Source organism: Notolepis coatsorum (genome assembly GCF_963971535.1).
Source record: "Notolepis coatsorum genome assembly, chromosome: 3".
In the NCBI taxonomy this organism is placed as follows: domain Eukaryota; kingdom Metazoa; phylum Chordata; class Actinopteri; order Aulopiformes; family Paralepididae; genus Notolepis; species Notolepis coatsorum.
In genome coordinates, this window is record NC_140167.1 from 170,750,970 (window position 1) to 170,765,196 (window position 14,227).

General features: G+C 47.0%; 1 protein-coding gene across 1 annotated transcript in view; it reads left to right on the forward strand.

Annotated features, from left to right (window-relative positions):
* The window catches only part of vwa8 (von Willebrand factor A domain containing 8), a 238,558-nt gene that overhangs the window by 17,354 nt on the left and 206,977 nt on the right, over positions 1 to 14,227 (forward strand). The window contains exon 4 of the mRNA XM_084309724.1: positions 4,590 to 4,700. Coding sequence (XP_084165850.1) covers positions 4,590 to 4,700 — 111 coding nt within the window. The remainder of the gene's footprint in view (positions 1 to 4,589; positions 4,701 to 14,227) is intronic.

Consider the following 14,227-nt stretch of genomic DNA (forward strand, 5'->3'; position numbering starts at 1 on the left):
CTCCATGATAAACTTCACCATGTGCCGATCAGGTACCATCCTCATCAGCTTCAGGTGGAGTCCACGGTGCCAGACAGTATCGTATGCGGCAGTCAGGTCCAGGTACACTACCCCCGCTTTCTCATTAGCCTGGAAGCTGTCCTCGATGTCTTGAGACAGTAGTGTTACCTGGTCCACTGTTGATCTACCACGTCGGAAACCGGCCTGTTCCTGTGGGAGCTGTGTGTCAATTACTGGCTCAATGCGGCTATGGATCATTCTTTCCAATATCTTAAATGGAACACAGAGCAGCGAGATGGGTCGATATGCCTTGGGGTCTTCCGCAGGTTTGTTTGGCTTTGGCAGGGCAATTACAGAAGCACGACGCCAGGTCTTGGGGATCTTGCACCTCTGATAGCATGCAGAGAAGAATGCACAGAGCCAGTCAGATGTTGTTGTGCTCTGGTGGGTGATAAACAACGGGTGGATGTTGTCACGGCCTGGAGATTTGCCCGTCTTGAGCTTACTCATGGCCTCATCGAGTTCATCTGCTGTGAACTCTCCTGAGAGGTTAGAATCTACACTGGCCACCTTGGAGAGGGAAAACACCTCCTGTGTTATCAGGCGGGTAACATCTTTGTCTGCGTCTGGGTAACGACCGTTATTCAGGAGCTCGGAGGCGATGGCATCTGCAGTGACTGGGCAGCTTGGGGGCTTCGTACATCTGCCTGTAAGCTGGTTGATCGTTTGCCACGCCTTCCGACTAGAATGGGTAAAGTCAATTGATTCAACTACTTCAGTCCATCTGTCTCTACGCGTGCTGTCCAGTCTCTGGAGCAGTGCCGCTGCAGTCGCATCCACCTCTTCCCTGGAGCCAGCGCTCTGGTGGTCGCACAGGAGGCGGCTGCACTCCTCGTCCCAACCAGGGATGTAGTTCCTGTTGTAGCCGCGTGGGATGGTCTTCTTTGCCGCACCCAGGAGGACCCCACAGTAGGCCTCATAGGCGGCGTCCACATCGGCTGCATCTGGGTCTGGCAGACCAGCTGCCCTCTTATCTGTCTCCTGAGCAAATACCTCCCAGTTGGCCTTTCGAAAGTTCCATCTTTTGACAGGCTTCCCTAATACTGGTTGCACCAGTGATGGGACTTTAATGATGGATGGTCGGTGGTGTGAGTCGGGAAACCTGTCTAGGACGCGTCTTTCTGGTTTCGGGTCATTGCTCCAGCATACGGCAAAGGCCAGGTCTGGGTTGGTAGAGGTGTTCCAGCGTGCAGAGAAGAAGTTTGGCGGCTCCTTGGGGTCGTACAACAGCAGAGCATCGATGTTGGAGGCCCATTCGCTGAGCGCCTCTCCGTTAGGTGTTGTGTAGTTGTAACCCCAGTCTGTGTGTTGACAGTTGAAGTCACCTGCGTAGATGGCGGGTGCAGTTATGGACGGGAGGGACGTAGCAGCCAGCTCTGATGGTGGGGGCTTATATATGTTGATGACTGAAGTTTCCTGGATTTTAGTAACCAGCCACTCGATGTTGGTGCCTGGTGGGGATTGGCTACTGGCTGACCAGCTTAGTTCAGTCCTCACGAAGGTTGCCACACCATGTTGCTTGTTGTGGATGGACCCGGCTAGATGGAAACCAGGCATCTTGAGGATGTTATCGTTTGTGCAGTGTGTCTCCTGCAGGAGCACCACCGCTGCCCCATTGGAATCAGCCAGGTGACGTACGATCTCGAGTTTGGCGCTGGTGAGGCCCTCGACATTGAGTTGGAGCACTGGTAGGCCGCGGTTTTCGACGGCCGGTATGACCGCCCGTCCTGAGTAGGACGCTCCACCGTACCTTGGCCTGCCTGCTCGACGTTTAGTTGGCGACATTCGTTTCACAAGTTGGTCTTGCACCATCTCTTGCTACTTACAGGGAAGGCCTCGTGAAGGCTGTCGTCATCTCCCCCGTGACTGTGCTCAGTGAGAGCCGAGATTCTCATATTCGTTGCTCCTCTTGTGAATCCATTCTTCCTCCCCGATTTCTCGCATTTTTCGCAATTTTTTTTTTCTTCTGCATTTATAATGTCGCACCTCAGCCACAAGAATTTAACTTTCCACTCGGGCCTGAACGCTCGACATTTTTGTTTCTTTTCCGCGGGAGGAGCCACCACGGCATCAGCGTCAGCGGTCTCTGTGACTTCAAGTTCAGAAGATTCATCTTCGTTGTCATTATTAGACCTGCTTGTGCTTGGTTTCGTGAAATATTTACTAAGCTTAGCTTGTTTCGCCATCTCTCTCTTCCTCGTATACCTGTTTGTCGTTATGGTGGCCAGAGCGTGCAGGCTCAAAAAAAAAGAAAATTAAGTTTCACATCTGAGCGGCGCCATCCTATCAGAGTGAACCAACAATGAAACTGAAAATGGAATTATTGTTTCGTTCATCGCATAGGCTATTTAATTTTAGCCGATTTTAATACAATTCAAATAATAAAATTGTGCTTAGAGGAATTATTTTCACCGGACATTAAGACCGGAGAGATTTAAATATTCGGATTTCAACATATTTTGCCGGTCAAATAACGGTAATTACCGGCTAACGGAAACGCTGGCTCACGCTCCTCTTTCCTCTCTCTCCTTAAGCTCACGCTCCTCTTTACTCTCTCTCTCCTTAAGCTCACGCTCCTCTCTCCTCTCCTCACGCTCTCGCTCTAGCTGCCTTTCCTTAAACTCCAACTCCCTAATCCTCCACTCACCCTCTACACCAGGTAATACGCGCCAGACGAAGGAGGCTCCTCCACCCTCTCCTCAAGCACCTGCTCCCTAATGAGTAACACCCTTAAAGCACTCAAGGCAGTCGGCTTCAAACGTTTCTCACCTGCAGAAAGCTCTACCCTGTATTGTACAGCAAGTTCTAGAAGTTGTTCTTTGGAAAACTTCTCCAACATGTCATGAGACGGGCGATCAACAAAGTCCTTGATGGAAGCCATTGTCACTGTACCAGCCACCACAAGCTACACACTTTACCTCACAGTCACGAAGAACCACTAACGAACCACGAAGACCCCCCTAACGAACCACTGAAGAACCACGAAGAACCACTGAAGAACCATGAAGAACCACTGAAGAACCACTGAAGAATGCTAAATGCCAATAATAACAACCAGAAGGGAACGCGGCGGAAATGTGAGCTCTACGGAGCGCACCTTTCTAGGTTGCAAAAAATAAAAAATAAAATAAAACACACCCACCCTAAATAGACGTGTCATACACGCAGGGTGTTAGGTGCTACCAGGTATGCTCACCAAACACTCAAACAAACAAAATAAATCCAACAAACAATTCCAAACAGGTGCGCCTTCTAACCTGATATGACTACATATGCTTCTACGTCTAAACTGCAGTCAAAACCGGCCCACCACATGTCTACCCTAAGAAACACTAAATCAAGCCCTACCACACTACCTGTGTTTTCTGGCCGCCCTAATCTACCTACCCTTAAACTAATGCCCTGTAGACCTAACCATCTTCAACCACACCTGCTACCAGTCAAAGATCATACTTGACCATCCACCCGTCCAGTACATGATACGGTACCAGACAAGCAGATGGTGCTAATCCCTTCCCTGACTGCCCCAGGAGTACGTGGTGCACAGGACGCTAACCAACAACCAGAAAATAATGTCCCTATCTACATGTGGTGCCCACTAAACTATATATTTTAACAGCATAAGTAGTCACATCAAATTACAAACAAATACGGCATACTCACCTGTTTGATGAAATGGCTCAAGCCCCCACGTTACACCATATGTAACGAACACCACCCAAACCATAATACCATGACACCCCGTGTAACACAAAAAAAAACCACCAAACAAATTTCTAGGGGTAAAATATCCCGGACGAGCGCCCAACTGTTACGACCCTGGCTCATGGGCACGCAACCTATGTGCAAACCAACACCAAAACCCTGTGCTCTAACTCAAAGTGCTACTATATCAAGGAACTATTAATGTAAATGTAAACTAATGTACTAATGTAAACCCAACGGACAAGGACTGGAAGAACCTGACAGCTCTTCCTCTAAGCACAGACACTGCATGTGTGTTACTAGGGCTGGCTTTAAAGCTCCCAGCAGGTAACCAATCAGCACTAATTGGCTAATTGGCAGCCCTCACCTGCATGCCCCGTGACACAGGAGTGATCAGGCCTACCTGCACAGTGACACAGGAGTGATCGGGCTCCTGGTACATAACAACCCGTAAAAAAGAGAGATGTCTTTTCATGAGGGGTCACAACCCCAAGGTTGAGAACCACTGTTCTAAACAGCTCTGTGCTGAAGTGTTGTGTTCTAAACAGCTCTGTGCTGAAGTGTTGTGTTCTAAACAGCTCTGTGCTGAAGTGTTGTGTTCTAAACAGATCTGTGCTGAAGTGTTGTGTTCTAAACAGATCTGTGCTGAAGTGTTGTGTTCTAAACAGCTCTGTGCTGAAGTGTTGTGTTCTAAACAGCTCTGTGCTGAAGTGTTGTGTTCTAAACAACTGTGTCTTATTCTGAAGTGTTGTTTTCTAAACAACCATGACGTGTTCTGAAGTGTTGGTACTGTGTAGTGACATCTGTGGCCTGTGTGTGATCAGGAGCTGACCAGGCGGGAGGTGGAGTACGTATCCCTGTCCAGGGACACCACAGAGACGGACCTGAAGCAGAGGAGGGAGATACGCTCTGGAACGGCCTTCTACATAGACCAGGTGAGGCCGGATTTCACCCAGACCAACAAGTCATTCTCCTTTTCAACTGATCAGTAGCTGGTTTTATTACACAATAGCAACCGTCTCTTTACAACCATTGCTCCAAAGGTCATAGCATTTTAGACTTGTAAAGGTCAAAGAATCAATCAGTGCATCACGGCTGGGCCACACAGCAGCGCATGCCTGTTTCACCATTCCACCAAGTTCAAGTTCAAGCTGTTCAAGGGGAAGGGGTTGAAATCTTTATTTAGGAAATCTCACATAGCACATTGTTATGAATAAAGTAAAGGATGTGTTAGAGTATGAGGCAACGAGAACACTACTGTTCACTCATCTCACCATATCTTAGTTATTGTGTTGAAGTATGGGGGAATACTTATGAGACTAATATAAAACCATTATATATTATATACTACAGAAGACGGCTGTAAGAATCATACATAAAGTGAATTATCGAGAACACACAAACATATTATTTATTAAATCTAGAATAATTCAATTTGAAGACATGGTTAAGTTTCAAACCGTGTTAATTGTGTTTAGGGCAAGAAATAAGATACTGCCAGAAAGGTTACAAAATCTTTTTCATTAAACAGTTAGATGCACCTATTACACTAGAGGAACTTAGGGAGGCTATATCTGAATTGCAAAGTGGTAAGGCCCCACCGAATGCGGTAGTTATAGACCCTTAAGCCTCCTCGGAACCGATCTCAAGCTGTACGCTAAGGTACTAGCCATCAGACTTCAAAAGCATATGACATCTTTAGTTCATCCTGATCAGACAGGCTTCATAAGAGGCCGCTTGATCACGGATAATATTAGACGGTTACTGCATGTGATAGACGCCAGCAAGGATGCCGAACCTCCTATAGCTGTATTATCCTTGGATGCGATGAAGGCCTTTGATAGGTTGGAATGGTCTTATTTATGGGCAGTACTTGGAAGGATGGGGTTAGGAGATGGATTCATTAATATGATCAAAGTACTATACACAGATCCGTCAGCCATGATTATAACAGGTAAATTCACCTCCCCACACTTCCCTGTGTCGCGTTCGTCTAGACAGGGTTGTCCTCTTAGTCCCGGACTATTTGCTCTATCCCTAGAGCCTTTGGCACAGTATATAAGACAATCTCAGTCCATAGAGCCGATATCAATTAAGGGCACACAGCATCATATTAGTTTATATGCGGACGATGTAATATTGTTCATGCAAAACCCTACCACCTCACTGCCTCATCTTCTCAAGGTAATAGATGATTTTGGCAATCTATCGGGATTTAAGATAAACTGGCCAAAATCGGCCTTCCTTCCACTTAACGTGACTGCGAAGGCTACCTCCCTCCCAGTAAATATACCAATGGTAGAACACTTTAGATGTCTTGGAGTTGAAATATTCCCCACTATATGCCAAACGGTGAAGTATAATTATACCAGATTTCTAGATAGGATCACAAATGACTTCGGCAGGTGGTCAAAACTAAAAAACTCAGTACAGGCCCGAGCATCAATAGTTAAGATGGATGTTTTACCAAGAATTTACTTCTTCAGCTCGATGTTGCCGTTACCCCCCCCCCCCCTGTTGATTACTGGCAAAAATTACACTCTGCTGCATATACATTTATTTGGAACAACAAACCTCCACGAATAAAAAGATCCACTGCACAGAGAAATAAAGCCGATGGGGGTTTAGCATTTCCAGACTTCAACTACTATTTTAAAGCGTTCTGTTTAAGACCACTGATCACCTGGTTTGATTCTCAAGCATCTGTATCCTGGAGACCATTAGAGGAGAACATAGTAACACCACATAGACTGCAGGATATAGTATACACCAACTCAATTAAGCAATGCAACTTGAAATTTGGCCCTCTTATTACACATGTGATCCGGATATGGCGTGATACACAGAAAATTTTTATTAACCAACATAAATGGCATAGTCATTCTCCCCTTTTTAATAACAATTTACTCCTTATTGCACAACAACCTCTCAGATTTACCAAATGGGAAAAGAAGGGCATACATACATTGGGGGATGTCTTCAACGACCGGGGTTTTTGCAGCTATAAAGATATATCTAACAAATTTAACCTCACCAGCTCCACTTATTATTTCTATCTACAATTAAGAGCAGCTTTAAGGGCTCACAGAGTCCCATTAAAGGTGCCACTTGAGAACCACAGATATCACAAATTATTTTATGAAAAGGAGACATCGAGAGGCTTCGTCTCTGACTTTTATTGTCACTTACTTACGTCCTCATATGATGTCCTTCCCCTAGACTTAGTTTGGAGGAAGGATATACCAAACTTGGAAGTAGATTTTGATTGGGATGAAGTCTGGGCAAACGTTCGGCTGTCGTCACGCAACCCGGATCATCAACAGATTAATCTTAACTTTATTCATAGGATTTACTTAACTCCTAGACGTTTGCACCTAATGGGGCTTAAACAAGACCCTCGATGCTCCTTGTGTTTAAATGGTGATATTGGTACATTTATGCATATGTATTGGGAATGCCCTCCTGTTTTTTTTTTATCCACTTTTTCTCCACATTTTCTATATTTTCTCCCATCCCAATTTCGTATCATCCAATTCAACCCTCCCCTCTCACGAATGCTCTTTCTTGCCTCCCACAAGCCGGCTGCAATGTGGACTAAGTCATACATAGCACAAGTCCCCTCCGGTACTTGAGGTAACAGCAGTCGCATCTTTTCACCTGCGCAGCTCGATCTCTCAGTGGCGAGGAGTAACGCGTGGGAGGCTCACGCTGCCCCCGACACTTCCTGATTCTACTGCGCAGGCGCACCAACCGACCTGTAGGAGTCGCTGTCCACAATGCCCGATCCCCACCCATCAGTTTCCCACCCCCTAATACGGCCAATGTGTATTAGTACGGACGACCAGCTAAACTGAAAGCAATGTGGAGCGCTGGGCTCGAACAGGCGAGCCCAGCGTCTCCAGTATTCATGACGAGCGCCTTGCCCACTACGCCACGTAGCCGCCCTGGGAATGCCCTCCTGTTAAGATATTCTGGGAAGAAGTAACCACTCAATTATCAGAATTTTTATTTCTGACCATATCTGTACTGCCTTCTGTATTGTTGTTGAATGATGTTTCTCAGTTATCAACCTCTGTACATGTAAAGAGACTAATTTTGTCCGGTCTCACGGCTGCCAAAAAGCTGATAGCATCACACTGGATTCAACCGGATAAAATGTGCCTGAAGGTATGGGTTCTTACCTATCTCGATGTGATTTATCTAGAGATATCTACCGCACGAATGTTAGGTGTTAATGAAGCCAGCATAGCAATCTGGTTAGATGTGGTGGAGAAGATAAGATAAAGGATAGCATATGAACTTGTAATCCCTGGCGTTAAACGGAATAATGGATGGATAGTCCAAGAGGGGGTCCTGAGGGGGGGGGGGGAGGAGAAGGAAAGAGTGAGGAAGAGCAAGCAAGAGCATATGTGTTGTATTGTATTGTATTTATTATGTGTATATCTTTTAATCTACATGTATTTCGGTCATAGTCCTGTGATTTATTGTGGATTTCTACTGTTAATGTATTGTGTGTCTAGTTTTATGTTAAAAAAGGGAAAATAAAAAACATTTGTTCAAAAAAAAAATATATATCTTTTTCATTTAGAAAGTGAGTTTAGTAGGAGGACATTTAATTTTAAACATCAGTTTGCATGTACCACACTTGCAGATGTGTCCTTCAGTTATTGGTGTAAAATTGTGGAATTATCTCCATAGCGATCTTAAGGGGTGTAATAATATTTGTAAATTCAAAAAGAATTATAAAACCTTTATATTTACTCATTATCAAATATGAATCTGAATAGTGAGATCTTTCCTTTTTTTCTTGTTTAACACTTTCAGCGCCAGCTAGAGCTGCCGCGATAACCGCATTACCGCGGTATCGCTGTTGCATCACGCCCAGGGGAGGAAATTAGGCCACTTATTTTTACGTTTGGCGAGTAATTCATGAAGAGCACTCGCCAGTCTGGCGAGTACTAGTAATTACAAAACAAAACAAAAAAATCATTCTGCAATCTGCTGATTCGCTCACTGGCACAAGCCGAACTCTGACTCCCCCCTTGATTCCTCCCATTTGCGCCTCATAATAATCCAACCATAACCAATGAACATCATCGTTGTACAGATGCGCTCTAAGCTCCTCCAATGAACACTCGTTTTCTAGAAGATGCCGCCCATCTAGGGGAAGTGGACAGATCACTGCGCGCGGACCTACAGACTCCTGCCACCGGCTTGACAACGTAGACAAACTTAGACAAAAACACATCAGTGGATGAAAATAATTGCATGTAGAGTCGTCGCTTTCGGATATCAGTGCGGTCTGACATGGGGGCGAACAACAGCATGCGACGCGTCTCCTTCGAGTCGGATGAGAATGACAAGTCAACCAGCATTAGCCGGCTAGCTACCTAGCATGTAACAAGCTACCATAACACGCATTCAACATAGTGGACTATACTGAGCGGCTTTGCTTAAATGCAGCCGAGTGACATTTTATTATTACCGGGTTTCCCCCCATATCACCACTCGCCCATATGCCCTTCACAACGGTGATGTTGTCATACTTGGCATTCAGAATACACCTGCTGAACCCCTAGCGTTGTCGATTCGGTTCCAATGTATTGTCATCTTACAGCACAAGTACAGTACAACCAGAATACATTTGGCATACAACCAGAGTGCAAATGTAACAAGTCAAGTTGTTTTATTTAGCTATTACATTACAGTGAAATGCTTGGTTCTTTCACTGCCCAACTCAGTCCAACCTAGACCAGCCCAACCTAGTCCAGCCCAGCCCAGCATCTTTCACTGCCTAGTTCAGCCCAACCCAGTCCAGAATAGTTCCCTCTTTCATGTTAATATGTGATATCCTAATATTTTGAAGAGTAGAGACAGTGTGATTAATACATGTTGTATGCTAATATTGTGAAGAGTAGAGACTGTTATTAATGTTTTATGCTAATAAATATTTTAAAGAGTAGAGACACGGTGTGATTTTTACTATGATTGAAAATCAATTTAGACGAAGACATACAAAGAAGTAATTATCACAATTAGCGAATTTTTTTGGCTGGTAAAAAATCAGTTTGTCTGGTAAAAAAAATCAGATACTCGCCAGTTGGCTGGTAAGCCAAAAAGTTAGTTTCCTCCCCTGATCACGCCCACCGCAGAGTTGGGCTGAATACCGCATCACTGCTGTTTTTTATAAAAATAATAAAGTAGCGCCCAGACGTTGGGCTTGCGGCTCTGCAGATATACCCTACTTGGTTCCAAGCGACCCTATTGGGTAGAAGTGGTACCAGAAAAGTCATGTGAAACATTGCAGACCACCGATTGGTCAGAAGAGAGACACGTCACACGTTGGAGTCTCTGAACAAAAACAGAAAGCCGCCATCTTTACTGCCTCGCTAAGGATGTATTTCATTCAGGATTTGTTTGCGACAGCACCAACTGCAATAAACAAAAAAGGATGGATTCACTGTGTGTTACGAAGGATCAGATTAAACCGAATATATATATTTATTTATTGATATATATTGAATAGTATTTGTATATCGTTTGATATCCCTTGTATATTCCTTGTACATATACACGGAATATCCCTTTAGCCTACTATAGCCCATAATAGTTCATTCTCTTATTGGACAAAAGGACCAGGCGCCAGGGGACCAGCCCCTGGCGTCAAGTTCAAAGGTACCGACGAGACATGTCCGTACTAGCCCCGGCTCCGCTCAGGGATACGGCTACCGAAATGAGAGTGGCACTATCTGTTCACCGTGCATATAAATATGGCGCAAGTAAATGTAGAAATCCCTTAGTCCTTTACCCTTCTTCCAACTTAGTAACAGAACGTGAAGCCTCACCCACGATACGACGTGCAGTGTAGTATGGCCTGTTTGGCCTTAGAATAGCATCGAGACCTCGTGCGAATTAATAGCTGAATTGTCAGAGTTTGGCACTGTACCGTCGAGTGCGACGTATTTCTATTAAGTAATAATAGTCTATCGTGTATGGTGCATCGTGCGGTTAGAGTTCTAAAGTGACCAGCATCTCCAACGCTTCCTCGTGTTATCTAGAGTCTTATCCAGGCTGGGCCGACCACATGGCGCCTTCATCCGAGGAGATCTAGACGAGGACCGAGGGACATGTACACTGGATTACCTACCCGACGACTGCTGAGCCCTATGCGGCTGGAATATATTTGCTTTGGTACTGTGATTTGTGGAGCGGATAATCGCCGACGCCTGTGAGTGTTGGATTTACCCCCGAGAGGAGTCAAGTTGAGTCGGCGCTCAGAGAGACTGAGGTCGCCTAGCTTCTTCTTCATTGTGGAGCTACAGCCTACAAGAGAACCAAGGTGTATTCATCTGCGGATCAAGAGTCTACTGCACTGTCTTCTGTACTTGAAGTCTCCCTAGATATCGTTGACCAGACGGTCTACTACCGACGGCTCTCCTACCCCCCCTACCGGCCTACAACCGGGAGGACCCCTTCCAGAATATCCCGCTATATCATTAAGTGTACCATAGATGTAATTCCCTAAGAGCCAGGTTGTATACTTGCTTCCTGCGTAACCAGAGATTGGACATTCAGTGTTGATTTGCCTACGAGTACTCATTTGCCTTACAAGTGCATTCAAATCATAAATGTAATAGTAAATATCATATGTACCTTTTGCTATATTAAATATTTGATTATTACCTTTGTCTGGAACCGATTTCATTGTGGGAAAGTGTTCATCATATTTAGATATCGTGTACTGTATGGCCAGTAGTTAAAGTACATAAAGCGGTAGTGGTTTAATGATACCATACTTATCAATACAGTCAGGGAATTGTACCCCTCAGTTACAATTGGTCCTTCGAGCCGGAGGGTAATTAGTGTAATATTAAGATAGTGGTATTAATATTGAAATGGCCTATGATGAACACTCCACGAAACGGTCCTCCTAAAGTAGAACGCCCGCAGCGTAGACGGCAGCCACCTCAGTACTTAGAGGATTACGTTGCCAGTATACTACCTAGCCTCCTACAAACGGTAAACGCGGTAAAAGTAGAAAGTAAAATTATGTCCGACCCTATCAACCAGGATACCCCGACCACAGAGGCCCTAGTGGGTTCTAATGTACCTGACCAAGCTCACGGTGGGGACCAGGAGGGAACTGACACGACTTTACCCCCCGCCAAGACCGAAGAAGTAGTCCCCGAAGAGCTCCGGGAGGAAGACAACCCTCCAGAGATGGAACTCTGCACGGAACAAGATGAGGAGAGCGCCGAGGAGATAGAGCTCCAGGACTCCCCGCAGGGAAACGCATCCCCAACGAGTACTGCCAGGAGCGGATCACCTCAACCAGCGTTTTCCCCCAGCGAGGCGGACAGGATGCTGGCACAGGCGTTCCTCGCCAGCCTAGCAGCCTCTACGGAGCGCGATCGACTCCAAGCACAGACGCTTAGCGAGCGCGAACAACTCCAAGCACAGATGCTTAGCGAGCGCGACAGACTACAAGCGCAGCAACGGAGCGAAGAAGAGCGCATACGTCTGGAGATGAGACGCCTTCAGACGGAAGAGAATATGGCAAGAGACCGGGCCGACACCCAGCGTGCCGCTGCCGGTGCCCAAAGAGAAGCAGATCTCACCAAGCGCGAAGCCGAGCGCGACAGACTACAAGCGCAACTAATGGAGCAGCTGATCGCCAGGGCAACACCCCCTCCCTCCACAAGGGGTTCCAGGGCCTCGTCAAGACACGGGTCAAGGGCACCCTCCCCTAACCGATTAAGCGACCCTGAGCCCGACCACCAGAGAGAGCCTATACCCCCCTCCGAACTCCTTCCCCGACTGGTCCCAGTGAGACCCAGCTACAAGGAAGGAACGGCGTACACCGCGGAGAGGCTAAATAGACGACTACAGGATCTAGATGACCTGACAGAGGAAGAAGAGGGAGAAGAGGAGAGTCAAGCCCGACAGCAGCACATTACTCCACAGGACCAGGAGGTCCAGTACAGCCCAGGCTATACCCCCGCGGCTCTGCGCTACAGACCCCCGACTCTATTCACGGGTGAGCATGACGCACGACCAGTCCCGAGGAATAGTACCTGGACCAGCGGGCCATGGTACCCCGCCGGTACCAGCCCACCGAGAGGCGTAAGAGGAGACTCGCCCAGGAGGCCTCTCTTCCAACGCTCACCGATGTGCCAGCCATCCACGGCGTCATACATTGGCACACCGACGTTTCCAGACTTCACCCATGAGAACCGAGCACAGTACACGGAGCTACGGATGTGCTTAGAGACAATGATGGTGGATGTAGCTGATGAACGCCACAAGTATGCTATCCTATTGAAGCACCTGAAAGTGCCCAGAGCGCACAACATAGCGCTGGCCTATGCCACCTCTACTACCCCATACACAGCGGCTCTAGCAGCACTAGACCAAAGATATGGACGTATATGGGATTACGTAATACAAGAGATAAGGCATATTGACCGCCTACCCCCAGCAACAGACAATCGCTCACTAGACGACCTGTCTATCAAAGTACAATCCCTGGTAGGGATGCTGGGGGCGCAACGAGAAAAGGGTATGCACGAACTATACGCAAACTCGAACGTCGAGAGGATTTTAGAGAAGCTGCCGCCCGCCCGACAGGAGCGCTTCAGGCGGCAAAGAGACCACCGTGATCCTAACGGTCCCGAGCCATCCCTCCTAGACCTAGCCGACTTCCTGGCGAGAGAAGTCAGCAGCCTACGGTTGGATACGTTCGTGCGGAGCACACCAAGCTCCAGAGAGGGACCTAGGAGAGCAAACGATGGCCGAAGATCGGTGACTGTCATGCACCAATCAAAATCAGTACCGAGCAGCAAGAACCACAGTACCCCCTCGATGAAAGAGAAGTGGAAGATGGTGTGCCCGTACTGCGAAAAGGAACACTGGTTGTCACAATGTGACCTGTTCAAGAAGATGACCGCTGAAGAAGTGAGTCACTGGATAAAGTCCAACAGGCGCTGTTACCGATGTGCGCGCAGTCACATGGCAGCCGAGTGCCGCCTCAAGAAGAGGTGTAGTCGGTGTGACGGAGCCCACCTAGATGTCCTACACGACAGTAACAGAAGAAAGCCTGCACCATCCAGCAGCACAAAGGCAAGTGTTATGTACATTGACCCCGCTAGCAGCAGCGGCGCCCAGGTGCTCTTAAAGGTGGTCCGCGTAACACTGAGTTACCAAGATAAGGTCATGGACACTTACGCCGTCCTTGACGACGGGTCAGAGAAGACCCTTCTCCTCGCGTCCGCTGCGGCCCAGCTGGGGCTGCGGGGGAGCGAGAACCAGATGACGATTCGGACAATAAGAAGAGATCTAAAGACGATAAAGGGCGAGAATGTCTCCTTCACTATCGCAGCAAGCGGGCAGCCCGAGAGACGGTATAGGATTACTAATGCTTTCACCAGCCAAGAAATAGGACTATCGCAGTACACCTACCCCA